Source organism: Hyaena hyaena, unplaced genomic scaffold (genome assembly GCF_003009895.1).
Source record: "Hyaena hyaena isolate Hyena2069 unplaced genomic scaffold, ASM300989v1 scaffold_785, whole genome shotgun sequence".
Taxonomy (NCBI): Eukaryota; Metazoa; Chordata; class Mammalia; order Carnivora; family Hyaenidae; genus Hyaena; species Hyaena hyaena.
In genome coordinates, this window is record NW_024081420.1 from 541,184 (window position 1) to 568,580 (window position 27,397).

At 36.1% G+C, this 27,397-nt stretch overlaps 1 protein-coding gene across 4 annotated transcripts in view; it reads left to right on the forward strand.

Annotated features, from left to right (window-relative positions):
• ZNF385B (zinc finger protein 385B) overlaps nucleotides 1–27,397 on the forward strand; it is a 319,758-nt gene that overhangs the window by 264,220 nt on the left and 28,141 nt on the right. For all 4 annotated transcript variants that reach the window (XM_039219068.1, XM_039219069.1, XM_039219071.1 and 1 more), the window contains one exon: nucleotides 24,532–24,694. In XM_039219068.1, the coding sequence (XP_039074999.1) occupies nucleotides 24,532–24,694 (163 nt within the window). The remainder of the gene's footprint in view (nucleotides 1–24,531; nucleotides 24,695–27,397) is intronic.

Genomic DNA, 27,397 nt, shown 5'->3' on the forward strand with positions numbered 1-27,397 from the left:
TGACCCCCCAGCTTCCTTGTCACCACCCAAAAGTTCTGTTGATAGTGGAGAAAGAAATTAATTTCTGAGTCATGCTAGACTCTGGGCAGTAAAGCCACAAAGTCTAGATAGCAAATTCACAAGTGTGACATATACATGTTCTCAGTGTTTAGTAATGGTGCTATAATCTGCACAACTGAGCTCTGAAACTGAGCATTTTTTATTTGGGGGAGAGTTTATTATTTTATAATTACCCTATTTACATTTTAATGTAAGAATTAAGGAGATGCTCATCTTTATTTTCTTTAATAACATTTCTAAATCAGCCTGAGACTGAATTGGCTTCACTCTTCAGTGTAGAAAATATGTTTATTGAAAAATCTGGAAGGCAGATTTGCACAGTAAACAGACTACATTCTGCAGTTCTCCATTACCCATGTAAAATGTACCAGGGCAGGCTTCATGCATTAAAATTCAATGTGACCTAGTTTAAGGGCCCCATAGCCCCCTTTGTCCAGCTTTTATCGTCTCAGTAGAACTCCACAGTTTGAAAGCAAAAGGCTACGGCTTTATTTACACGATATACTGTTATGCAAATGAGCAAGCATTAATCACAAACATTTCCCAAATGAACCTTTACAAATTAACACCATTAACTTTGCCAGGGGCAGGCACTGCAGTCCAGGAATAATATGTCTTTCCCAACTGAGTCCCAGACATTTGCACAAATTTGTGCAGCACCCAAATCCTTAGTTTCTTCATGACCACCCTTTTTTTCTAACATGGTTGAAGCTGAGCACTGAGTGAGTTGTCCTAAGCCTGAATGCCCCCTTCTTCTCCGAAGAATGAGTGTACTGCAACTACAGTGTGGTCATAAACTGAGAAGCCTAAATCTGAATCTTAACCCTTTAGCTGGGAAATATATTACTAGAGTTAACCTTTGCCAGGGAAATTAGGTCTGTATCATTCTGTAGTTCTTTAAAAAAAAAAAAAAAAAAAAAAAAAAACCTCTCAAAATTATTGGGCTTTTGGTTTTCACATGAAAAGACCAGAAACTAGAGCTAACATAGACTTTTAAAATATTTTTGAGGCTAAATGTTTTCTTTTTTTGGCTAGGTTGACAGTTGGCAGATCCTAAAAATTTTCTGATTTACATGTTAATTTCAATTCTATGGATAATAGTAGCAGAAGGATAAAGGAAACTGATCCTCAAACAGATCTTACACAAAATCGGGGCAACTCGATTTAAAAATAGAGATGATCTCCTTTTATTATTATTATCATCTCAGAACACAGTTAGTCATAAATACCTTTGATATACTACTAGGTCCTTTATGCTTCATAGGCAAATTGAAATGAGAGCATAATGATCTTTTTAGTCAAGTTTGATATACTCTAATTTAGGAATTGACCCTGAAATTTTGATACTCAGCATTAATACCACAACTGATTAAGCTTGAGATGCAGTGTCCCTAATTGCTGACCCCACAGGCATTCATTACTCATTTGGTGCTAACCCATATGATGCTTCAGATTTACAATATTACCTTTGCATAGCACTATAAACTTTGAATCACTTATGGTCCTCATTTTCTTTACCTTACTTTGTAAGGTAAAATCTTCCTCTAGATTTTTAATTCTGTTGTGTTGTTCTTTGTTTCGTTTTTGCACTTCGGTTATCCAGGAGCTTGCTCTCTCATTTTAGTTCTTTTTGTCGTGTTCTATTTCCTCATGTCTCCAGGCCTAAACAGATGACCTCATGCCATTTCATTGATTTGACTAAGTACAAATGGACGGGAAATGAAGGGTTCGCTTAGAAGTTAAAATGTCAGGTTGACCAACCATTTGTGTGGGTGACCTGACTCTCCTGTTCTTTACTATAAATCTCTCTGAAATTTCAGAAGGTGCAGGCCTTCTACAATCTCCATCAGTTCCCGTCTGAGCGCAGTTGGTGTGTAATCGGTCCGTCTGCCGGGCCTTCCCTCAGCATTTTGCATCCTCGCCTTCCTTGCAGTTTTCATCTGGGTAAGGTTAAGTAAGCCCTCCTGGTTCTTGCCACCTCTCTCTCTCTTTTTTATTTTGATCTTATGCCCACTTCCTGATTTCTTGAGCAGTTCACAAAATACAGTACAAATTGTCCGTCTTGCATAAACAAACTGCCCCCGTCCACCATCTGCCATTGAAGAGGCTTCAGTGCCATTTCTGCCAGAGGACCTGGCATCCTCTGTCATCCGGCAGAGATTGTAGCAGTCATGAGATTAGGGAGAAAGCCACAGCTCTGGAGCCCACGTAAGCGCCCTTTCCATGTGCTCTTGGCTGACCCTCCATCCCCTTTGGCCACCAGCCTGACTCCACCTCTCCACCAGCTGCCATGGGGCAGCAAGCCCTGCGGCAGCTGCTGTCCCTTCCCTGGGAAGGGCCGAGTCGCTGACAGCAACCCATTAGACTCTGCATTGAAAGATGTTCCTCGCAACAAAAGCAGAAGAGGCACTCAGCTGCAAGGGCAGCTACTTTCTTTTTCTGAAGGGTCAAGCTTTTTATTAGTCACCATATGATGTTCTTCCAGGAAATTCCACATTTTGCTATTGGCTGCCTAGTGCTTGCTTTCACCTCCAGAAATTCTGACCATGAGTAATCAGTGTTTCTCTTTCCCTGTCAAAACATGGTCTTTTCTATTGAACGACCACATTTCTCCTTCCTTTGTTCTCTATCTTCCTTCTCCCTCGCCCCTACTTCCTCACTCTCCTCTCTTTCCCCTTTCTTCCTCTTTCTCTGGCACAAAAGTACCACAAATACACTAGTTTTCCTGTCCTTGGACATCCGTAGTGTCTTCATGAAGCATTTTTGAGGTTAATAACTGGATTTATTGCTTTATGTTCAGAGGTACTTTACATGGAAAAATTTCCTAGAAGGCAAAAACAAAAACAAAGCAAACACATTGAGCTAATTATTTGAAACTCTAACCAGCATATTATATTTAAAAAATAGTTTATATTTTATTTCCTGAATTCTCAGGCATTACATTTGACAGTGCATTACTCTAACCAATATGTTAAGGACAGAAAGCTTTGAACATTCTTTTTTCAATATTTGACCCTTCCTACATCTCCACGGTCACATACATCCAACAAATATCCACCTGTGTTGATTCTGCAGATCAACTCTTAACCATTCCCTACTCTCCCAAGTGCCACCCATACACATCTGCTCTATTTCTCTTAAAGCCTTCTAGCAGCTTCCTTAGTCTATCCATTTATACTATGATTATATTCATATAACTGTAAAGAAATAGTGTAAATACAATTATGTATAATGAGATATATATAATTTGCTATGTATGTATGCATATATGGGGTTTTGTTGTAAAGAATTGATGCCGATAAAATATGAAGGTTAGAATTTTAAAAGTGCTGTGCCTAGGTGGCTAGGTTTCCCCCTGTATTAATAGTGGTCTCCCATTCAGCAATGAAATAAGCCATGGAAGTTGGTCCTCACTGAGAGGAAAGTTTATGATAAAGAGGTTTGGAGAAAGCCACACTTAAGCTGAATTCTGACAGTGGTGAATAAATAAAGAGATACCAAAGTAATAATAACCTCATTGCTGGGTTAGGAACCGAAAAGCTAGTTGTACAGTTCACAACTGTCTACTGTTAAGCAGTACAAATTTTTAGATAAATGAATAATTTTGTAAGTTTGAAAAACCAACTGGTTCTGTCAAGAAAAAGCCACTAAAGATAGAAGGAATCAATAGCATCAAATGGAAATCTAGAAAATGATAGCCTGCTTTTGTCAAACATTTTACATTTTTCCCATAAATAAGACTATTTATATTGATTCTTAGGTGTGGAGGGTAGTGAAGCAGATAGGAGGTAATTAAAAGCATAAATCTCAGGAGCTTGGGAAGGTAATTCCGTGCTTTGCAGACAGAGCTGACAAAAAGATGAACATTTTTTGCTTCAACTTGACAGAAATATAGCAAGGGTTATAGGGAAAAGGAACATTCCGAGCTCAAAGTTTTCTTCAATAGCTCTGTTTAACACAGCCCTTAGTAAAGTATAGTTAGCTTTTTTGAAGCATATAGTAGTTACTTATTAAATTTAAAAAAAAAAACTTGCCTCCAAAGTAGGCAAGTAATATTACAAAAATGGCACACTTTCTCAGCACTACCTTATTTTATTTTATTTTTTATTTAATTTTCTTTAACATTTATTAATTTTTGAGAGACAGAGCATGAGTGGGGGAGGGGCAGAGGGAGAGGGAGACACAGAATCTGAAGCAGGCTCCGGCTCTGAGCTGTCAGCACAGAGCCCGACGTGGGGAGTTGGGGCTCAAACTCACGGACTGCGCAATCATTACCTGAGCTGAACTAAGACACTTAACCAACTGAGCCACCCGGGCACCCCACCATTACTTTATTTTAAATGTGTATTTGGATAATTGAGAACAGATCTTAAATTTGTCACAAGGAAAAACTAGGATAAAGTGAAATTTTTTATTTTTTTTAATTTTTTTTTTAAATGTTTTATTTATTTCTAGGAGACAGAGAGAGAGAGAGAGACAGCGTGAGCAGGGGAGGGTCAGAGAGAGAGGGAGTCACAGACTGAAACAGGCTCCAGGCTCTGAGCTGGCAGTCAGCACAGAGCCCGATGCGGGCCCGAACCCACGAACCGCGAGATCATGACCCAAGCGAAAGTCGGACACTTAACCGACTAAGCCACCCAGGCACCCTAAAGTGAAATTTTTTATTTTTATTTTTATTTTTTTTGGTGTGAAATTTTTTAAAAAGGTGAGCATTGTAACTTATAAACACTCATCAGGTCCCACTGAGCCCCGTGTCGTGCTCATAGCATGGAGCCTGCTTGTGGTTCTCTCTTCTCTCTCTGCTCCTGCTCGCTCGCTCGCTCTCTCTCTCAAAATAAATAAGTAAACATTTTTTAAAAATGAAAATAAATAAATACAAACTCATCAGGTTCTAAACGAACGAGGAAATTATGTAACACAAATAATTCAATATTTTTCTGGCTTTTCTTAAAACACAGAGATGCCTCACATGACGTGCTGCTCTAGGAATTTATATGTGTTCAGTAATATTCAGAGTTACCATGATTAGCCAGCCTGATGCTGTGACGAATACCAAATATGAATGTTACAAGGAAAGTACCAAAAACCACATATCAGAATATATTCTCAACAGAAACCATCTAGTATCTACAATTCACTATCAGTACTCAAGCTTTGGTACATTTCCACTAAATACAGGTTTGCTGGGCAAATATTAATAACACATTTTTAAAATACCACGGGACTTCTTTTTTTCCTGGGTAGAATATCTGTGTTAGCAACTCTTGTAGGTAAAAATGAAAGGATCCTGAAAGGATTTTCAAGTTATTTTGTTGGTGATTTTGGCCATCTAAAATTTGTCTTGCCACTTGGGGGTTGAGGAAGATTATTAAAAGCTTGTGTGTATTTTCCTTCTTTGCATGAAACGGATTTCCTTAGTTCAGATTGGTTGTGGAATCCTTAACAAGTAGATTCATGTTTTACTCAATTTTAGTGGTTTGGGATTCTTCAGCTAAAAATTTATTTAGCATATAATTAGAAATTAGGTAGAATTTCGAGGCTGAGCATTTGCAGTTTTCCTCAATAAGTAGATGCTGCTTTAAAGTTATATTCACACTCTATTTTTAGGACATGTTTGTTTCCCATAGTTTGTTTTATATTCTGTGTGCCTCCATGGGCAATTGGCTATAATTTTCAAAGCCTTTATAATAAGAATAAAAGTAATACTTATGTAAGACAAAAACAAAACAAAAAAAGGCTGGATGCAACAAAAAGTAATTTTATCCACTCCATTATTGCTTTTAAGCAAGTGGCTGATTCAATACAGTTCAGATTGTCCTGCAAAAGAGGTAACTTTTAGCTACTTTCATCTCTCAGAGAGCATCAGTTTGAGTAAAATGTGACATCATTTGCTCTAGAGACTGGAGAACTTTACATAGCGTGGGTCAGCATAAAGATGGGTTTTGAGGGGGGGAACCTGATTGATCATAAGACATTTTATGATATGTGGCTCAGGTTGGGAACAGAGGATAATAGTGTATGAGGAAGCCTTGCTTTAGTCAATTACTAAAATTTCAAACTAGGAATCTTTGTTGGAAAACTAGTGTTGCTAATTAATATGACTTCTTTAAGAAGAGTAAAGAAGTAGTCAACTTAGCCGGGGACAAAAGATTGTCAAAATAGTTCTTTCCTAGAAAGGCGGATTCGAGAAAAAGAAGGCAGTTTCCCCATCCTCACAGATCTAATAATTTTGCTAGGGAAACAAAGCTACTACACTTAGAAACACTGATTAATTGTATCTTGTTAACTGTAAATAATATTAATCTAGAAAAGGAGTCAGCACAGGGGATGGAATACCCGCAAACGAAAGCTAACATTTAATAGATGCCTGTTCTACCAGACTGTATAGTAGATACTTTCCACATATATTATGTCTGTATTTGCACAGAGGTTTATGGACGAGATGAAACTATAAAAGACTGGAGAGATGGTCAGGATGAGTTAGAACTGAAGGATTATAAAATACTAGAGCTAAAACAGAGGGGGCTTCTTAAGGGTGTGGTCTATTTATAGGCTGCAGGGGATCCATGAACCTTCTAAAATTATGCAAAATTTTGCCTATCTGCATACCTGAAACCATGGTCACTTAAGATAATGATTAAAGTGATTGAATCTTTTGTTGTATCAGAGTGAATCTTCCACAGCTTCCTTTGGCAATATGTTCCAGGATTTAATCATTTTTAGTGGCTAGCTTTTCATCTTACCTAATCTTGAAAGAAGGAAAAGGAAGTAGAGAAGTAGTGAAGGAAGGAAGGAAGGAAGGAAGGAAGGAAGGAAGGAAGGAAGGAAGGACAGAAAGAAGGAAGGAAGGAAGGACGGAAGGAGGGACAGAGGGAGGAAAGGAAAGAAATGAAATGAAATGACACAAAATAAAACCTTGGTCTTTTTTTTTTCTTCAATTCTGTCTACTAAAGCATATGGAGAGCAAACATTGTATTCAGTACTCAGAAAAACAGTTCTGATGAGCAAGAACTCCCAAGAATATATCACTCTTGTTAAGTTACAACTTTTGGGAGCTGAGAACATGATTTGACTATTAATAATTTGTGTTTCCTTCAGTTAGAAGTATATTTTAGTTCTTATAAATAAAACCGTATTACTTTATCAGTGACATACCTAACACCAGAAACAGACAATTTTAACATCCCCTCTATAGAGCAGTCACTTTCAGGAAAAAGAAAAATGAATTTACATGAATAATAATAAAATACAGAAAAAAACTCAGAAACATTTTTAAAGTTTTAATACATTACTAGACCACTTAATATTACAGTACAAAAAAAGGAAAAAAAGTAAAGGATTGATTTTTTTACTTATATTAATGTATTTTAAATGAGAAAAAACTTAAACCTACATATTATTCTTTACAATAGTGAATATTGTCATTAATAAGTGAATTATAATAAAATCAAAATTACACAAAAGATACAACCTACATATGTACTAAATTATACCAGTGATAGTTCATTTTGTTCTTCATTGCTTAGTTTTAAAGCACATAACTTTAAAAGAAGCATATATTTCCATTTTAAAGATATTAGGCAATAAAATCAGTAAAATTTGTCATGTATAAGCTAAAATTCATATTTACCAAACAAAAATAATGAGCCTCACAGTTGGTACTGTCTCACTTCTAAATTTTAAACACAAATAAAAATTTTAAGCAGTCATGTAAAATGAGAGAATGTCTATTTTTTTGTCTTTACAATCACTGTGCCAGCATTGTTTATTTGAGATCAACTATGGAAATGCTAGAATATGAGCTGCACAGGTTTATAGACTTGAACTACATCTGAAATTAACTTAAATGATTTTTAAGCATTAGAAACTTACTTTCAAATAACCGGTTAGCAGAGTCATTGTCCATTGGAAGTTCAATTATATAACTGTGAGTTCTCTGCATTAACTTCCACGTAGCTAATTAAAAGAGAAGTAACAAAAATGTGCTGATTTTAAGCTTGCATATATACTATTGAAACTCAACTGTAACCACAACAATTGTTTAGAATGTAGAACAATAATATTTGTTCAAATATTATAGTCAGGAAAATTATTTTATAACTACATTTAGAATTGCCAGCACATACTGATATTTAGTCAGAAGTAAGAGGTCTTCATTTGATCATGGCCACTCTTGATACCTAGATCTTCACTGCATTAGTCACTTAGTCTGAAAGCTTTATTATTAATTATAGACAGGGCAACCCCTTATTTCCTGGACCTGAGGTAGACAGCTTCACTTTCAGTATACCACTGACATTTGTTATTCAATTTATAGAAGTTCTAGTTCTGCTTTAAAGGCATGTTACATTTAGCATGCAAAATTATGTAGTGCTGACTTATAATCAGCAAATAGTTTTCTTTTTATCTTTGACAATGCCCACTGAGTGTTCTATGAAATGTAGCTTTCATTCTCCCTGACCTGTGAGCTTGAGGTGATTACCTGGATTTTGCTCTGGAAAGAAATATGTTATTTGAGAGATAACTATGGAATACTTTTATGCAATGATTTGTTTATGTCCTGAATTTTTATTGGCCTGTCTTATATTATTCAAGAGGAATGGAAAAGGATAGATTCACTAATATGGTAGTTGTTATATTTTGTAATTTAAATTGTTTAAGGCAATAAAATGCCCTATATGCACTTTTAAACTAAAAATACCAACAATCTCTTTTTATTATTTAATTTACACATTTACACAGATGGCCATAGAAGGGGGTATTCATTAACATCTGTAAATGTTGAAAAAATGATGAATATCTATATTTGTAAAATGCCAGAATAGAATTACTGAGTTTGCAGATACAGATAAGCAATACAAAATTTGAATATGTAAAAGACATTCTCTTCAAGCTAGTTTTCCAGAAATCTAAACACTGAGTAATTGTCTCTTGCATAAATTTACCTTTTTATAGATGCAGTAAATTCTTATTAATTTGAACTACATTAATTAGGAATTTGTGATAATTCAGATATAGCGTGAATTATGCTTTTGTTTGGTCCAAATTCTTTCTTCAAAGATAATGCAAATGAATGTTGCAAAGGAGATTGAAGCATGGAGATTTAAAATACCAGTGGAACCAATTTTTTCAAGCTTACTTAAGCACTTTAAGGACACTTGTTAAAATATATGCAATGATATAATTTAAAATAATTCTTATATATTTTAACAAATCACCTAAGAATCTCTGGTAGCTAACAGCTTTTCTTCAAAAATGTTGCACTTCTTCAACTTTTTTTTTTTTACCATTTCATTATACCCCTTACCCAAAGTAGTTTACATTAATGAGGTTTTTCTGAAATTATAACCATTTCTATCTAATATTATTCTCTTTTTTAAAGCAAATGAATACATTTGTGACTTGATTAACATTTCTCTGAAAGTCTTTTGAGTCAAGTGTTTTAACTTAGATAATATCTAGATTTTATACTTCAGGTCAAACAGATATTGTTTTGAGGGATGAGTTACCCAATTTAGTTATCTGAACTGTTCAAATTAAAATAATGATCAATAACATTGATAACTGTATACAATACAATAACTGTATTCTAACCTAGATTACAATACAATAACTGTATTCTGATAACTGTAGAGAATACAATAACTGTATTCTGACCTGGAGCTATCTTGATAGACAAGTAAGGGAACCACTGTATTTAAGAAATACTTTACCAATAACTGAGTGATTGGTCTGTTATGAATTTGCTCATTCCACATTGAGACTGATCAAGTAGCCAGACCGCCAAAATCATACCAACTGATGATCCTTTTTTCAACCCACTGCTTTGAATAATAGATTCAATCTGCAATTGAATCAATTTAGTTAGCAATCTGGAGGAAGAAGGAAGTACTCATCTGATTATAGCCACTCTTTACACCAAAATCTTCACTCTCTTAGTTACCTACAACTCTGAAAATTTAGGTTTCTAACCAGTTATGCACATTTCTGATCTAGTTCTTGCCACTTGCACCTTTGCCCGCCACGCTGCAGCCATGATGGTTTGTTTTTTTTTTTTAATTTCTGTAAATCTCCCAAACTGCTTCTGCCCCTCCCACATTTGTGGCCTGGTCCATAGTACTCTTCCAGGTGTCACCTCAGAGAAGCTTTTCTAGATTCCCTGGTCTGAACTAGCACATTGCCAGTAATAATTTTACAACACCCAGAAATTTTCCTTTATGAAATGTATCATGGTTGGTAAAGATAGCTTTATTTACATGACTGCTTAATATCTGTTTTCAGTGCATGTGCATATGTGCACACGCAACAAACAATTGTTGGCTCCGTAAGGACAGGGAGTGAGTATGTTTTGTATTGCTGTCTCCCTGGTGCCTAGCATATTGCATACATATTTCTTAACTAATAAGTGGTCCTAAAGGGGATTTTTTTAAAATGTTTGTTTATTTTTGAGAGAGAGAGAGAGAGAGAGACCAAGTGCAAGCAGGGGAGGGGCAGAGAGAGAAGGAGACAGAATCTGAAGCAGGCTCCAGGCTGTGAGCATCAGCATAAAGCCTGATGCGGGACTCAAACTCAGAAGCTGTGAGATCATGACCTGAGCTGAAGTTGGATGCCCAACTGAATGAGCCACCCAGGTACCCCTAGGAGGACTTTTTTTTTTTTTTAACAAGAGTGGAGGAGGGGCAGATAGGAAGAGGGAAAGAGAGAATCCCAAGCAGGTTCTGCACTATCAGCATGGAGCCCGAGGTGGGGCTCCATTCCAGGAACTGTGAGATCATGACCTGAGCTAAAATCAATAGCTGGATGCTTAGCCCCTTGAGCCATCCAGGTGCTCCCTAAAGGGATTTTTTTCCTTTAATTTATGACACCCAGGGTTGGTTGAGAATTACTGAATCCATTCTCTACAATGAAAATTATACCTCATGTGATCTTAAAGATCACATCACCAGACCTATTTTTGCCTCTAGATTATCCTAAGGAAATGAAGGTCACCTTTTACCAGAGTGACTAAAGGAGAGAGTCTATTCTATTTTAGATCCTCTCCTGTGAAGACTGTTTGGGCCTAGTGGTTAAGAGTCCTATCTTTTAATTCTGGGTTTGAATCCAGGGTCTTTCATCTCTGGCAGTGTAATGTTGGACAGTTACTAAACTTTTCGGTCTCTTGGGCTAATAATAGTTGCCTTACATAGTTTTATGAAGATTAAATGAGACAGTGTCACTAAAGTACTTAGCACAGTGTCTGATACACAGCAAACAATAAATATTAAGTATTTGTCACTATTTTTATTATTGAACTCAGAGTAATTTTTGTGACCTGTCATTGTGTTCGCAGTCTTCTGGCTGTTATATTCTCTCTATGGCTCCCATTCTTCAGTTCTTTGAAGTGATGAGTGAGGCACTATGATTTTCCTCAGGGCAATAGCTATAAATAGGTCCTTGATTTCACACAAACATGGCTACCACTACACTTTCCATGCAACGTTATCAAATATTCTTCCAGGACACAAAGGCCTCATATTATATTATTTTCCAGTTATTTTATGAGGTCATTTTGAAATTATAGAAAAATATTTTAACATTTAAGATGTTATTGTCCTTCAGTAAGACTATAATTTGTCTTTGATAGTTGTGTGCATGTATTTTTAATTATTTTTCCTTTATTTAATTATCTTTCCTTTTTATTTCCCTTGATTTCTGTGTTTAATACTTCCTTATATATCAAGCTTTTCTGGTGTCTTTTCTATATCCTGTGCCAACTTTTCTTCCTCATCTTGTCTATTAAATATAGCTGTTTCTCAAGATTCTTTACTCAGATAGATTTTTCTCTCCCTCTATCCTGAATTCCTCAGGAATCTTGTCCATCCCCAGGGTTTTATCTATAATCTTACCATCTGGTTCCCAGATAGGTGTCTCTAGACCCAGCCTCTTTGCGCAACTACCATGTGCATTTCCAGTTTTTTGTTGAGCCTCTGTACTGTGCCCATTAGCAGCCTAAGTAGTAGATGCCCAAACTGAGTTTTCATCTTCTTCTGCAAATTTCTCATCCCACCCTAACTGCATTTTTTGTTAATCATTTTATTATTTTCCCTGTCAGTTGGGCCTGAAAATTTTAGAGTAAACTCTAATTACTTTTCTTCTTCTACCCTTACTTTAATTCTGTTGGCAAGTAATAGAGATTCTCCATTTATTCATTCATTCACTCATTCATTCATCCATGTAATCATTAGCTATGAAATAAATGCCTAGAATGTCTAAGGCAGCGTGCTAAGTATAAAAGATACAATGAAGAGGAAAAATCTTATAAGGACAAGACTAATGAAGGTTATTGTCTAGTAAGGGAAGATATGCATTAATCAAATTATTATAAAAATTAATAATTAACTTTTAGCTGTGAGATGTGCTGTGAAGAAAGGAATTCAGAGAATTAGGATGTGGCCTAGTCTGGGGGATCATGTCAGGCTTCCTAAGGAAGATGTTTGGGCTAGGTTCTGAAGAATGAATAGGAATTAATTAGGAAAAAAGAAAAGGGATAGTATATTAGGCATGTGCAAAAGGATGGTATACTATCATTATATTCAAGCCACACTCTACTTCAGTTCCTCAGAGAGAAACAGAGAGCTCCTGCCAAATGAAACTAGAGGTAGGTAAGAAATAGACCATATACGTCTTGAATAGGATTATTTTGGATTTTAACCCACAAATAGTGAAAAGGTGTTGAAGATGTTAAGCAGAGGAATGACATGATCAGATTTGTATTTTGAAAATATCACTCTGGCTGCCAAAAGGGGAGCAGATTGCAAGACAGCAAGAGGGGCTAGTGAGTGATCACTAAAGAGGTTGTTGGAGTAAGGTGAGGGCAGTTTGGACTAAAGTAGTTGTGATGGAGACATAAATAATTGGCTTGGTTAGAGAAATATCTAGAAGCTAAAATCTAGATAACTTAGTAATTGATTGAATGTGGGGGTGGAGGTAAAATGTGACAATGAGGATGATCCCTGGATTTGGCTCTCACAACAGATGTAGGGGGTTGCTATTGACAGAAAGCAAAGCTGGGAGAGCACTAGGTGGTTTTGGCAGCAAAGTAGAGACAAGTGACACCACTTATTTGGTACCACAGGAGTTTGGTTTTGAACTTGTATTTAAAGTGCTATGAGTTATCCAAGTAGATATTATAGATCTGGAGCGCAGAAGAGAGATGTAGGCTGGAGAGGTAGAAAGCAGAAAATTATTGGTGTAGAGGTGGTTAAGGAAGGTGAGACTGGTGAGACTCCCCTCTTGATCAGAGGGTTTTGTGTGAGAAGACAAGGCCTAAAACTGAACTTTGGAATGTATCAACATTCAATGATCGGGCGGGGGAGGGAGAACCTGCACGTGTCTCTGAAAGGAAGGTGGGGGGATGCTGACCTAGGAAAGAGCTGAGAAAGAATGTCTTCCAAAGAAGGGGCAAGAGGTCAGCAGGGTCAGGTGCACCTACTGCTCAGGCAAGATGAGGAAAGCGAAACGTTCTTGGCTTTAGCGTGTAGGGTATTGGTGTGTTGGTGATATCTGTTTCAGAGGATTAATATGGACCAGAATCAAGTAGAGGAAATGAAGGTATGCATACAGTTTAACAAATGAATCTGTGGAAAGGAGCAAAGTGACAGGGTAAAAAGCTAGGGGTGAAAGTGGGTTGAAAGATGGTTCGTTTTGGGCTGGGGAGATTAGAGCTTGTTTAGACCCTGAGCATAAGGATTTGTTTGTGAGAGGAGGATTGAATATAAATGTAGCAAAAAAAAAAAGGATAATAGACTTAGAAAGGCAAAAAGAAGCGACTCTGGTTTGAGAGGCTTGCCTTAATAGGAGGAATAGCGCTTTTCTATAAAAGCTCTAGCTTTGGGTTTATAGGGCCCCTGAAATTTGAAGTCTGTATATTTAAGAAGGCCATTACTTCCTGACTTGCTATGCTAAGAACTTTCTAATTCTTACTCCACTGTCTTTTCTTTCCTTCCAGTAGGTCTTTGCCACTCTCAGACTGTGCTGGAACATAAGCCCTCAGTTGCTGCTCATTATCTACCTTACTGAGTATGCTGTTTGTTAACTACCCTCCCACTGCTTAGTATTTAAGGCCTAAATAGTGTGTCATTTGCGTTTCTAACCTTCTCTTCCACTTATGCTCTACCCACACCCACATTTCACTCAAACTGATTATTCACATTTCCCTAAACATAAGTTCATTTTTCCAGACATATTTTTCTTATACACTTCTCTTTACTGGGAGCATGACCTGTTGCTTTCAAAATCCTTTCCATTACTGAAGACCCATCTGAAGGCCCTTTCTTTTCTATAATTTTCATACCATTTTACTAATCCTGGACCAGGGGTGTTAATTTTGTTACCTGATTACCACAAATACACTTAGGAAAACATATAACTACAATATATCCATAATCACAAATTAGGGTATGGAAACTAGGGAAATCTTAAATTTCTCCTTTAACTCAATTAAATACTTAAAAAAACCAAAATTGTGTCTAGTTGTGAAAGAAGAAAAATAATTATTTGAAGCACATAAGGCCTATTTTAGCATCATGGGCAATAGCACAACTTCGGAAACAACCTAAATATCCCTCGATAAGGTGCTGTTGAAATAAATTATGGTTAGTCCATACAATGAAATAAATACAGCCAACCACTTAAAAAGTTAGAAAAATTTTTAATTACTCATTTAAAAAATCTCTAATATCTATTGCTAAGAAGAAAAAGTAAATGCAAAACAACATATGTTCTATGTAGTCATTTGTCTGAGAAGGGAAGAATGGAAAATGCACAAATATGTATATGTTTGCTTGATAGACGTGTAAATTATCTCTGGCAAGACACACACAAAGTGACAACTAGTTGCTGGGACTGAGAGGTAGACTTTTCACTCTGTATACTTTTTTTATATGCTTTTCAGGTATATGGTTGGATTACCTAGACAAAAATAAATACCAGTTAAGTTTTAAAGTAACATAAATAATGATTATTGGACACAAAATTGAACACAGTTTTAGACACAAAATTATATAGAGATCATGGTTGATTCAAGTTCAAAGATTATAAAACTGCTCAATATTATAACTGTTAAGAAAATCATTCTTTTGAAACATTTCTGATCCTTCAGTGAGATCTGACTTTGAATCCTTTTTATCCTTTGAAGCCTGAATGATTGTAACAGCCTCCTCACCATACACACAGAGCTTGTACTTCATACAATAACCAGAGTGATTATTTTATAAACAGAAGTTAAACAAGGTTACTTGCCTGTTCAAAGCACTGCAGGAATTTCCCATCTCCTCAGATTAATTAAAGTCAAAAATCCTTACAATGGCCATTTGCTGTTCCCTGGATCTGAAATGCTTTTCTCCCATCAACCTGGTTAACTCCCTCACTTCATTAGGGTCTCTCTGCAAATGCCCCCTCAATAGAAAGACTTATCTTGATACCTAAAATGGCACCCATCCTATCATAGTCTACCCTACTTACCATTCCTGATTGTTTTTAAAAGCACCACCAAACTACTCATAAATGTATCAATTATTACTTAACACTATCCTTAAATATATATAAATTTATATTTTATTATCTATCTCCCATGCTAGAATATAAGTTTTACTAGACCTGCATTCCACAACACTCAGAATGATGCCTGAAACATAATAGATGTTCAATAGGCATTTGTTGATTGAAAGAATGAATGGACTCTCAGCAGTAAATTCCTACTTTTAGGAAGATTTTCCCTACTCTGTCCCATATGTAATGTTCAATTCAAAAACATCTTATTGAATCTGTACCATACAATAGGTACTTCAGGAGACTCAAAGATGAGTAAGACAGAGTTCACATTAATTATTATCGTACATTGCATGAACAACCTTTGTAGTGACTATTGTTGGTGAATAGACCTTTTAAATGTTTATCTACTTATTTTGAAAGTGCATGCACATGTGTGCACACATGAGGAGGGGAGGGGCAGAGAGAGATGGAGAGAGGAAATCTAAAGCAGACTCCCTGCTGTCAGCACAGAGCCCTACACACAGCTCCATCCTACCAACCATGAGATCATGACTTGAGCTGAAATCAAGAGTCCGACACTCGACTGAGCCACCCATGCACCCCAGTAAATAGAATTTTTTAGACAATATCACACAGATTCATAAACTAGACATCCACCTAGCTGATTATATTGAAACATTTTTATATTTATCGGTAAATCAAAGTTATAGGCATTTTCATTTTAGTTTTGCCTCCAGTAGACCAATATCTTACATGTGAGAACATTGACCAGATTAATCTGGAATGAAAATTTCTAGTTTAATCTGGTACTTTAGTGTAGACACAACCTTAATATGACTCAGGTTGGCTAAGTGACTATTAAATATGTATAGTTTCATCATTTTTACTTAGTTTTATCTGTATGTTTTGAAAGGATATGGTATGAATCTTTACACTTACATATTCACTTAATTTTGAATTATAAAATGTCTGCTAGGTTTTAAAAATTGGTTTAGGGCTTTGAGGTATGAGTTTTACAAACTGCTTTGTAAAAGAGATTTTTCAAATGAGTAATGATAAATAAATAATATATTAAACATATATAAAATATTACTAAAACCATTCTTCAACCAATTTTTTGATCATTGCACTTTCAAAGTTACTTTTCCTCTTCTGTCTATGGATATTATATATCAAATATAAGGAGACACAATGCAAATTCTAATTTTAGATTTATTTTTTATCATTTATGTAAATTTCCTTAATATGGAAATGGAAGTAAATGTAATACCTTCTAGACTGATTAAAAATTAATGTGTGGAAGCCTAGGAGCCTAATTTAAAAGACCATCAGAAGACTTGAATTAGTTAGCTCTAGACTCACAGCTTTAATGCATAGACCTGAATTATATTGCATTACTTATCATTGAATACCAAAAATGGCTCTTACAAAGCACATAATGGCAATCCGTTCCCCCACTGAAATATAGCAGCACTTTCAAACATATTAGATACTTAGAATATAACTGAAATCACTATAAATTCTGAGATACACTTCTTTATATTTCAAGGTAGCTAAGAATTAGCAACTAAAATTTCCCTATTTAATATAAAATGTGAAGATAATTTGGGAGAGGTAGACAATTTCCACTTGAAATACTTTTGGAAAAATCATAAAATAAATGACTCAAGATATTAAGTAATTATTACCAAATCCTTAATGTTTTGTAGCATACTATAAAAATAAAAAATGGTATCCATGTGTTTCATAAAAATTCTAAGATTTAAAAGTTCTAACATATGAGGCCCCCATATGTATAATTCTTTGAGAAAATTAGATATTTTTATAATTTATAAATGTTCTCATTATTTCATATTCAAGATTACATTGGTGTACAGAACACTAATCTTCCCATTTGGGGCATAATAACTTAGAGAATCTGGTTTATAAATGTGTTCTATGTGGAGTTCATGATTAGCTCCCTTATGATTTGGGGGAGAAGTTAAGGGCATATTTTCCCGGGTCTTATTTACTTCATCTTAACTTACCTCAGTTGAACTCTAGAGCAAATACTAGCAGTTTATACATACATTTATTATTAAAGTGACTCAAATATTAACCCCTAAACCCAGACAACAAAATAAATATACCTTTCAAAACTGTAATGCAATATGAAATGGAGAGTAAGCAGTCTCATTTTCTTAGGGTAAGCATTTCAGACACTTTTTGCTGAATTCTTAACTAAATTCTCATGATGTTAAAGAAATTGTGACATTAAATAAATCTCATTTTCTTATTCATTATTTATGTTGAAAAAAATTCTCATAAACCTAGTTCCCTTAGGTTGGTGGGGAAAAATATTTTTCAAAATACAATCTCTATAATTTATGATATTCATGAATGGAATTTGGAAATTAATATTCTGGGACAAACTTCATCTTGACACATATATATGTCTGGGTTGTTTTTTAAACTATGGCCTAATTAAAAAAAAACAAAACAAAACAAAAAATAGGAAAGGGGGCGCCTGGGTGGCTCAGTCGGTTGAGCATCCAACTTCAGCTCAGGTCATGATCTCATGGTTGGTCGGTTCGAGCCCCACGTTGGGCTCTATGCTGACAGCTAGCTCAGAGCCTGGAGCCTGTTTCAGATTCTGTTACTCCCTCTCTCTCTGACCCTCCCCTGATCACACTGTCTCTCTCTCAGAAGAAGAAGGAAAAAAAAGCATTTAAAAAAAAAAAAGGAAAGAATAAATAGGAGAGAGCAGAATTTAATAAAATGAAATGATTTGGTTTCATTTTGAAGGACTTGGGGCTCAGATCACAGTTGACATAGTCAAACTCATATAACTAAGTGTCTCTTTAACGCCCTGCTCTACTCAGCCCTAAATGGAAACATATGGTATAGTTGAATATTCAGGAGAAGAATCTTAGATTACTAGAAATCATCTAAAATTAATCATCCACCTTTTGGGCACCTGGGTGGCTCACCTGATTTCGGCTCAGGACATGATCTCATGGTCATGAGAAAGAGGTCTGCGTTGGGCTCCTCACTTGACTTGGCGTGAAGCCTGCTTAAGATTCTCTCTCTCCCTCTCCCCCTCCCCTGCTTGTGCATGCTCTCTCTTAATTAATTAATTAATTAATTAATTAAATTTTGAACTATAAAACTCACTGGAAAAATGATGCAAAATTTTCTTCACTTGAAACTCCACAAGAAACAATTTTATTTTTTTAAAGCACTTTTTTTAAAAAGCCACTTTTTGCTATATTCTCAATGATTTTAAACTCAAACTGCAGTGTTTTTCTAGTTCTTTATGTAAATTCTGTCATAGTTGTTAGGTCCATTTATAGTTTCTCCATGTTTCAATGTGTAAAGTAATTCCACCAATGAATCATGTACAAGAAACACGAGCATTGAGACTTTTAGCTGACTAATAGGCTGCGTTTGAAAAATTAACTTGATAACTTAAAGCCCACTAAAGAAAGAAATGAGCTAATTTGCCTCCATTGGAATGTTTTGATAACATGAACAAATATATATGTAAAGCCCATGTTTTCAAATAGTGCCATTTTAAAGCAGCAGCAGCCCAAGAACTCCACTTTTGTCTAATGGTATTTGATAGGATCTGCATTGAGCCCAAAGAAAATTAGTAGGCCAGAATGCACATCATTTCTTCCTAGAGAACCATGCTTTTTCTCTTTAGTAATATAGAAATATTTGGAGTTGATGGGTTGTTTTTTTTTTTTTTTTTACATATGTACTCTAAAGCCACTGAATATCAAATGCTGTGGCCGCAACTCTGGCCTTGCAGGAATCCAGAGCACACCATTCACTCACTCCTGGAGTTACACGGCACGGCAACCATGCAAAGATTGTAGCAACCTGCGTGTTTCACTTAGCTATAAATTAGAAATTAGCAAAGAAATTATGCCTTTGTAAGCTAAAAATCTCATATTGGTTATAATTTTGTCTGAACTTGGTTTTCAGTAGATCTCAATAGACAGCAATATGTCATTAACGGACAGTCTAAGCCTTACAACTGCAAATACCAGCAGACTTACTAGCAATTTTTGGATTAAGTAAGCCTTGTTCTTGGGCACATTTTAGGTTTCATATGCTGTAGCTTTGTCTCTGAGAGTGTGCAATTTTGTCAATGCAACAATATGCAAAAAACTTTTAATAGTTACAAATAGTCTGTGTTAAAGCAAGGATTTAAATAATGATTTAGCTATTTATAGTCATCTTTAGTTTGTCTCTTAATATGTTTAACTGCAGTATTTTAAGTGCCATGCTTTCATCTCAAACAATTATTAAGGCTTCAATATAAATAATTTAGTTGTTGTTTTAATATAGGATTATAGTTTGGAGCAGAGGATAAAATCTGTGATGTAAAAGCATCATCTTACTTTATAACTACTTTCTCTACAAGATGCCTATGAAAAGAATGTTTGTTGTTTTAATTGTAGAACACTATCATACATTTTCTGTTTTACAGGGTATAATAATTTTCAGAGTAGCATGATGCAGCAGCCTTTCCCTGTTGTGCCCCCTCCACGTTGTCACTTCAGAACCCTGCCCCCAGAGCAGGCCCCAGCTGGAATGTCCCTTTTTCATGAAGCTTCCATGACCCCCTCCAAACCAAAGAGATTGGCCCCTTCTTTAACTCCTATTCTTCTTTGTCACTCTTGACACCCCAGTTTACAGTTCCACTCTCTGCTTTGAGCTGTAGTTTTTGCAAGGATGTCTTTCCCTTCCAATCACTCTTGTGAGTAGGGGTTTTGTGTTTCAAATTTTTTTTTAAAAATATGTTTTCTTTATTTCTGAGAGAGGGAAACAGAGAGTGTGAGCAGGGGAAGGTCAGAGAGAGAGGGAGACACTGAATCTGAAGCAGGCTCCAGGCTCTGAGCTAGCTGTCAGCACAGAGCCCAACGCAGGGCTCGACTCCACGAACCGTGAGATCATGACCTGAGCCAAAGTTGGACGCTCAACCGACTGAACCACCCAGGCGCCCCAGGGTCCTTGTGTTTAGTCTTTCTCAATGTCTAGCACATGGCAGATGCTAAATAATTCTTTGTGCTATAATAATAATGTTTTCCCCTTTTTCGCTTAGCCCATTCTTATGGTAGTTTATTTGACCTCTTTCTTATTTGGCGTTTTAGTGTATTGAATTTTTATGAAAATTAACTAACCTCTGCTATTTCCCATGTAACACTGCTTAACACACTGAAATCTGAGGTCTCAGAAAAATAGGCACCAGTAGTTTTACTGATGCAATTTCTTTAATGAAAGAAAGAGTTCTAATTAGTTTTTAAAATGCAACCAGATGGGACTTATTGATAAATAAATAGTTGAGTACTTTGTTCTTCCCAACTTTGTAAGTTTCTCTTCGGACTGTCTTTTCTGTACAAAATGAACACAGTTTAATGTCATATTTCAAGATCCTTGGCACCTCTCTAAAGTCCAAATTAGGAATAAGGTAAAAACCAGAGACGAGAGTACAGTGGATTTTAGAAATTTTAGTGTTTTTATTTTTGAAGCAATGCATTATCTCAGTCTTTATCTTTTTTGTTTGGACCAATGGGGTCCACTGGGGAGGAGAGGTGTAGAGGTTTTGGGAAAACAAAAGGCTTTAGTAACAAAAGTGGAGCTAAAACAGAAGAGAAAATTCCAGGATGTCATTTCCTGTCAAAGCTATTCCTTCACCAGTAGATGGTCAGGTTGCTACTAGGGTGACCTGTGAGAGAAGAAGGTAGATACTGCTGAACTCTTGTGTGGAAGTCAGTAGAGTGGTTTAGACAACTTTCGAATTCTGATAATTCTCAGCAAGAGATTTCTTTGATCATTGCCAGTTAGGGGCATGGCAGCACTTTTGGTGGGGAAGCAGAAAGCAAGCCATTAGAGCTAGAGAAAAATATGTCTGCTGTTTAGTCACTGAGATGTAAAGTAAGTCAGTTTGGTCAACCAAGTCTCTTAGAAGTGATACAGGAGCCACTGTTGATTGGGCTTGATTGTGTTGCCTAGCTCACAGGTTTTCTGGCTCTTGTCCTTCTTTCTTTCCTCCTCAACGAAGGAGAGTCCTAGATAATGAAGTCACGTTAATCGTGTTACTATTTAACAGTGTCTCAGTTTCACTTGAAGATTTGCCCAGGATTTAGAAGCTGTTGACACTGCCCCAGATACAGTACTGAGGATAGCAAAGTGCTACTACCAAGAATACCACACGGAAATTGGAAAGATGCCAAATGTGAGTGAGTGGTGCCTGCCACTATCTTTATTCCACAGTCCTTCCCAAGTAACATTCAGTAGAAGCTAAGATCCCTTGGTGCACTGCTCTCCATGCCCCAAAACTCAAAGGGGAAGTGGATCATGGCTATGGAGACTCCTTTCCATCTTGGCATCCAGTGAGGTGTCACTTAGTTGGATCTTTGTCTCAGGTGCTAATTGATGCTGTTAACTTTCTGCAGTGGTGCCAGGAAATTGTCACTGAGGAAATGACACTCTGCTTATCTTGTGCCAAGAGGTTTTATTTAGAGAACCATACATTTCTTTAGCTGAAGGGCACAAAGTAACATCACACTATTTAGTATACTTGGAAAGATGAGTTATTAGGTCTCCTGATATCATGTAGAAATTGTTATATACCTAAAAAGTGAGACTTGCTCAGCTCTTCAACAGAAGAATCAGATCTAATGTAGTATGCTAGTATATTTCCTAAGAAGTAAGTAGATTTTTCCTACTCATAGAAACTTCTGTTAAGACATATTCTTTCGCTGAGTCATTAAAAGCAGCATGCTTTTTTTGTGTGTAATTTTTCCCTTTTAATAAAATTATAATGTTAACTTACTGTGAGTATGTGTATGTAAATGGGTGGGCAAATCATTAAATAGGGGTATCCATGTAAGCATTTCAGATCAACAGAATGACTTCTACACCTACCTGTGTTACTTTTGATATGTTATTTAACTTCTCTGTGCCTAGTTTTCTGTTTGTAAAATGCTGATTGATAATGGTACCTACCTCACAGAGTATTTTGAGGATTAAATGAGCCAATACACATAATACCTTTAGAACTATGTTTGGCAGAGTTTCAGTAATATTAGTTATTATTGTTATTACTTCATGTTATTAATTTTTTGAATTTTTATTTGTGTATTTTATTAATTTATATCCAACCATCTATATTAACTAGACTTAACCATTCTTAGTTCATAACACATAAAGAACTTATGTTGTACTTTTCTTCTCCCTTGGGATCATTATTTTTTTCCCAGCTTGACAGAGATCAACATGAGAAGCCCTTGAGCAAACCAACTAAGAGCAATTATAAGTCAATGATGATCTAAAATGATATTTACAAAAAGATATTCAGGAAGTTAGGTACTGTGTACAGTCAATATAAGTCAGTATAAAGCTATTGACCTTGGGCGATCAGGGTTCTATGCTAAGGAAATCACTTACATATCTTTAGTTGAAATGCAGAATTAAAACCTGGCTGCTTCTGTCCATTTTTACTTCCACCTCCCTACTTACACAATGTGTGCACATTCACACTTACACACCCAATCTACATTCTGCTTGCTGAGGAAAATGAATGAAAACATTAGTATAACCATCTTCAAACACATACAGGCATACAAGGAAAACTAACATTTTAAAAAAGTTTTTATTTTAGAAAGTCTCTAATGAAAAGTCATTTTATGATAAGTTTATCATCCATTTCTCCTTTATAACTAAGTTAATATACCAGTTAATATATGTTTTAACTTGGTTTTTTGTTTGTTTCTTCCAAATGTGGGTTTATATTTTCAGGTTCTATTCAAAATGAAATTGAAGCAAATATACTTAGATTCTTTTGTTAATATGTGTATTAGTGCTAGATGCCCAAAATATAAAATCTTTGTTCTTTAGGCAGAGAGAGATTTTCCAAATGTCAATAAATTGATTAAATGTTTTCTTGTTCTTCTATAATCTGGTTTTTATCTTTTAAAGATTTTTAATTGTAACTTGTCTTGATCTCTTTTCTTCCTTTTGATGTAGTATTGAAGTCACAGTTCCACCTATGCTTTGTGTAGAAGTGAGTGGAATATGAACTGCTTTGACTTCAGAATCACATCTGAGATGAGAAACAAAGATTGGCCCTACCTCCTTTGTGGCTTAAATTATCTGTTCTTAGGGGGTGCCTGGATGGCTCAGTCGATTAAGTGACCCACTTTGGCTCAGCTCACGATCTCATAGTTCATGGGTTCAAGCCCTGCATCAGCTCTGTGCTGAGAGCTCATAGCCTGGAGCCTGCTTCGAATTGTCCCTTCTCTCTGCCCCTCCCCTTCTCATGCTCGCTCTCTCTCTCTCTCTCAAAGAGAACATTAAAATTTTAAAAAACAAAACTAAAAATAAATTATCTGTTCTTAGAACAGGGATCATCAAAATGATGCATGAAGCACATGTAGATGATTCTAAAATGTAGCACCATTTCCACTCACCAGCAAGTTGCTTTGTTGCATCAGTTGCTCTCAGAAAAAAGTCCAGAAAAAGTACAGGACAAACAGGTTTTTAGCTGAAGAGAAACAAAGCGGGATGTTTGTGGAAGGACAGGCCCAGGGAGGACACTCAAAGCAGCTTGCTGCCAGCAAAATGTTTGAAGAATAACCCCAAGGGGAGTGGTGGAAAAGAGCTGGTGACGAAGCTCACCTTCATCACAACTGTGGCCTGGCCCTGTCGTCCACTCATGTAATGTCTGGTTTTAAAAGACACAGGTGCTCTGTGCTGTAGAGAAGCTTTCAGTATTAAAAAACCCCTTAGATACTGGTCCACCACTTCATGAAATGCCAAAACTGTAGTTGAGTTCTGAGTTGTAAATGTCCGTGGTGCCTATGATTGAATGTATATTTTCCTGCATGATCATCCATTGTGGTGTTTGTAAGTAGCAAAAAAATGAGCCTGATTTGTTCTCCTTTGTAGAGCCAGGCCGAGGCCCACTACAAAGGAAGTAAACATGCCAAGAAGGTCAAAGCACTAGAGGCAACGAAAAATAAACCCAAAATGGTTTCTTCCAAGGACAGCGCAAAGGCTAATCCCAGCTGCTCCATCACTCCAATCACAGGCAACAGCTCTGACAAATCAGGTCAATGACACTTTTTGTTCTTTACATTCGTTGTGTTTCTCCTGGTCCCCTGCCCCAACCCTACACTCCTCCCCTCGGCCGTTGCATGTTACTCTCCATGATTTGTTTTTATAATATTAATATGTTTCCTTCACAGGAAAGGTTATGTGTTTGCACGGAATCTAAGCATTTGATATGTTACCATTCCATGTTGTTAAATATATACATTTAAGTATATATATGTGTGTGTGTAAATATATATATATATGTATATATGTATATATGCATGAAAATAAGTAAAGGCTACTTGGTCACAATGTGTTTAGACAAAAGAAATGGATCTAATTTGAAATACTGAGTTTATTACCTTTTTATTCATTTTATGTTTGGTTTTTGCTATAGTCATTTTCAGTGAAGGAATTCTTAAAGTTGTTTATTAATAGACTAGACATTTTTATATTATTTTACCACAGTAAAGGGGAATGGAGGGGCAAAAAGATGAAGTTTTCTGAGAGTGGCATTATTAAATGAATCTGGAAATGTGTTCAGTAATAAGAGATTTTGATTTTTGAAGATCTATGTAGATTTCCCCTCATAGTTACAAATGAACTTGAGAATTTTAAGGGAGCTATTTAAAAAGTTATTAGTTGACTAACAGAAGAACTTTACATAATTGAAAATGGGCTATACTAGGGAAAATGCCTCTTAAAAAGACCCTCTATTTCATTCATACTCCAGTGAATCAGCAGTTTTTCTGAGTAGAATCTAACTGAATGATTCAGAAAGAGGGAAAAAAAACCACTTTTCTAGCATGTACACCATGAAATTGGATGTTTAAAAGGCTTTCACACACTCACAACTGCCTTCAGGGTGCAAGATGGATAGGTAATCTTGTTTTAGTGACTAACTGAGGAACAGTGTCTATGAAAGGAGACTAAGAGATTATATCTCTTTTCTTTATGTTTGACTGTCTTCAGGGACCTGTGTGTTCTTGGAAGCACATGTGCATAATCAAGCACACACACACACAGAAACACGTGCCCACACGCATTTCCTTTCTGATTCTCTTCTGGTCTTCAAATCCTTGTAAAATTTGAGGGGAAGACTTAACAGTGCTTTCCTGTGGCTGCTCAGGGCCTTTGGAGAAGAGCAAATCCACTACTATAAGGCTTTATTTCAGAAAGCCTGGTCAGGCAAAAAGACTATTTAGGAAGAGATAATTATTGATTAGGTCCCAGAAATGCTGGTCCTAAAAGCTCTGCAGCCTCGGGTTGAGTTAAACCAAATGTGATAATAAAACCTTTTTGTTCTCTGTATGATAGAATCACTAGATCATGTTATCTGATGAACAGATAATACTAGACTATTGCATCACACCTCTTTCCTTCTAAAGAACAAAGTCTTTTTATGTATATTATCTAATTAATCTTTCACCCAGGTCTATCAGATATGCAGAAAAAGTATTATCCACAGTTTACAAAATACCGAACTAGGGCAAAGTCCATATTGCAGCAGTTGTTACTGGAGGTTACCCAATATTTGGAAGAACAAGATCCATCATCTCCTAACTTCTTGCCTAGTTTCATTTTCTACAGGATATCATTGCCTCTATGAAACCTACCTTGCTAAAGGTTTTATTACCTGAATTATGCTCTTTAAGCAAAGCAGAACTTATACACAAAATGATAAAACAATGTCAATCTATTCTTTCAGTTTATTTTGTGTCTCTGAGCTAATAGCACAATTGGCAGGTATTGTAAATGTTCCAGTACTGCTGTTATGTATGCTCAGTGCTCCCCTTAGTTATATTATTACTTGGGAATTGGGTTTGTCTAGGGAGAGTAGTAAAAGTATTGACTGGAAAGAAAGTGCTAGAGAAGGATCAATAAAAGTAGAGAAGACAATTAAAAAGAGAAGGAAAGATATAGAAGAAGAGGAAAGGAAGCACACCAAAAAAGTCAAAGACTAAGATATACACCCAAGGAAAAAAGCAATATGGAAATAGAAAAATCCTAATACAGGCACCTGGGTACCTTATACCTTCAAGGTACCCAATGAACATATGTGAAAGTTTAAACAATTCAAGGGATTCATTCCTACTGTCAAATACTAGTGCAATCTTAGTAAAAGAGACTTTCTAAGCACTTGGGTTTGCCTAGTGAGCAATGAGAACACTAGCGTCAAGTGTAGTATTGGTATAAACAAGGAAAGAGAACTGAGATCTAGAAGAACCCTAGGGGGCGAGAGTAGGGAGAGAGCCAGAGAGCCACAGAATCTCTTCTTCAGTAGCTATGTGGTGGTCTCGGATTGTGCATCCTCTGCTTCCTCTGCCACTTCTCTGTCCACTCCAAAGCACTTGTGGTCTAACAGTACTGGCCTCACTCACTGTATCATTGTCCAGACTTGGCATGGAAGTAATGGTAACTACCGATTTTTTGGGGTTACCTCATTTTCCATGTTTCCTTACTCAAAATCTGTGTGATTTATTTGGTAATTCATTGGTTGGGTCATTCAGATAACTTCTTCATTTCCCTATGGTTTCTATAAATATTAATATTAGTGAAATATTTTATTTGTCCTATCATATCCACAAGAGCAATACCAAAGTTGTTGAAAGGTGGCACTACTTAAAAAGAAGGCAAGTTGTATTTGCTAAGTAGATATATCTTCTTTCGTCACCTTCAACTGAATGTCAGTATCTAAGCAAGAATTCCCACATTTATT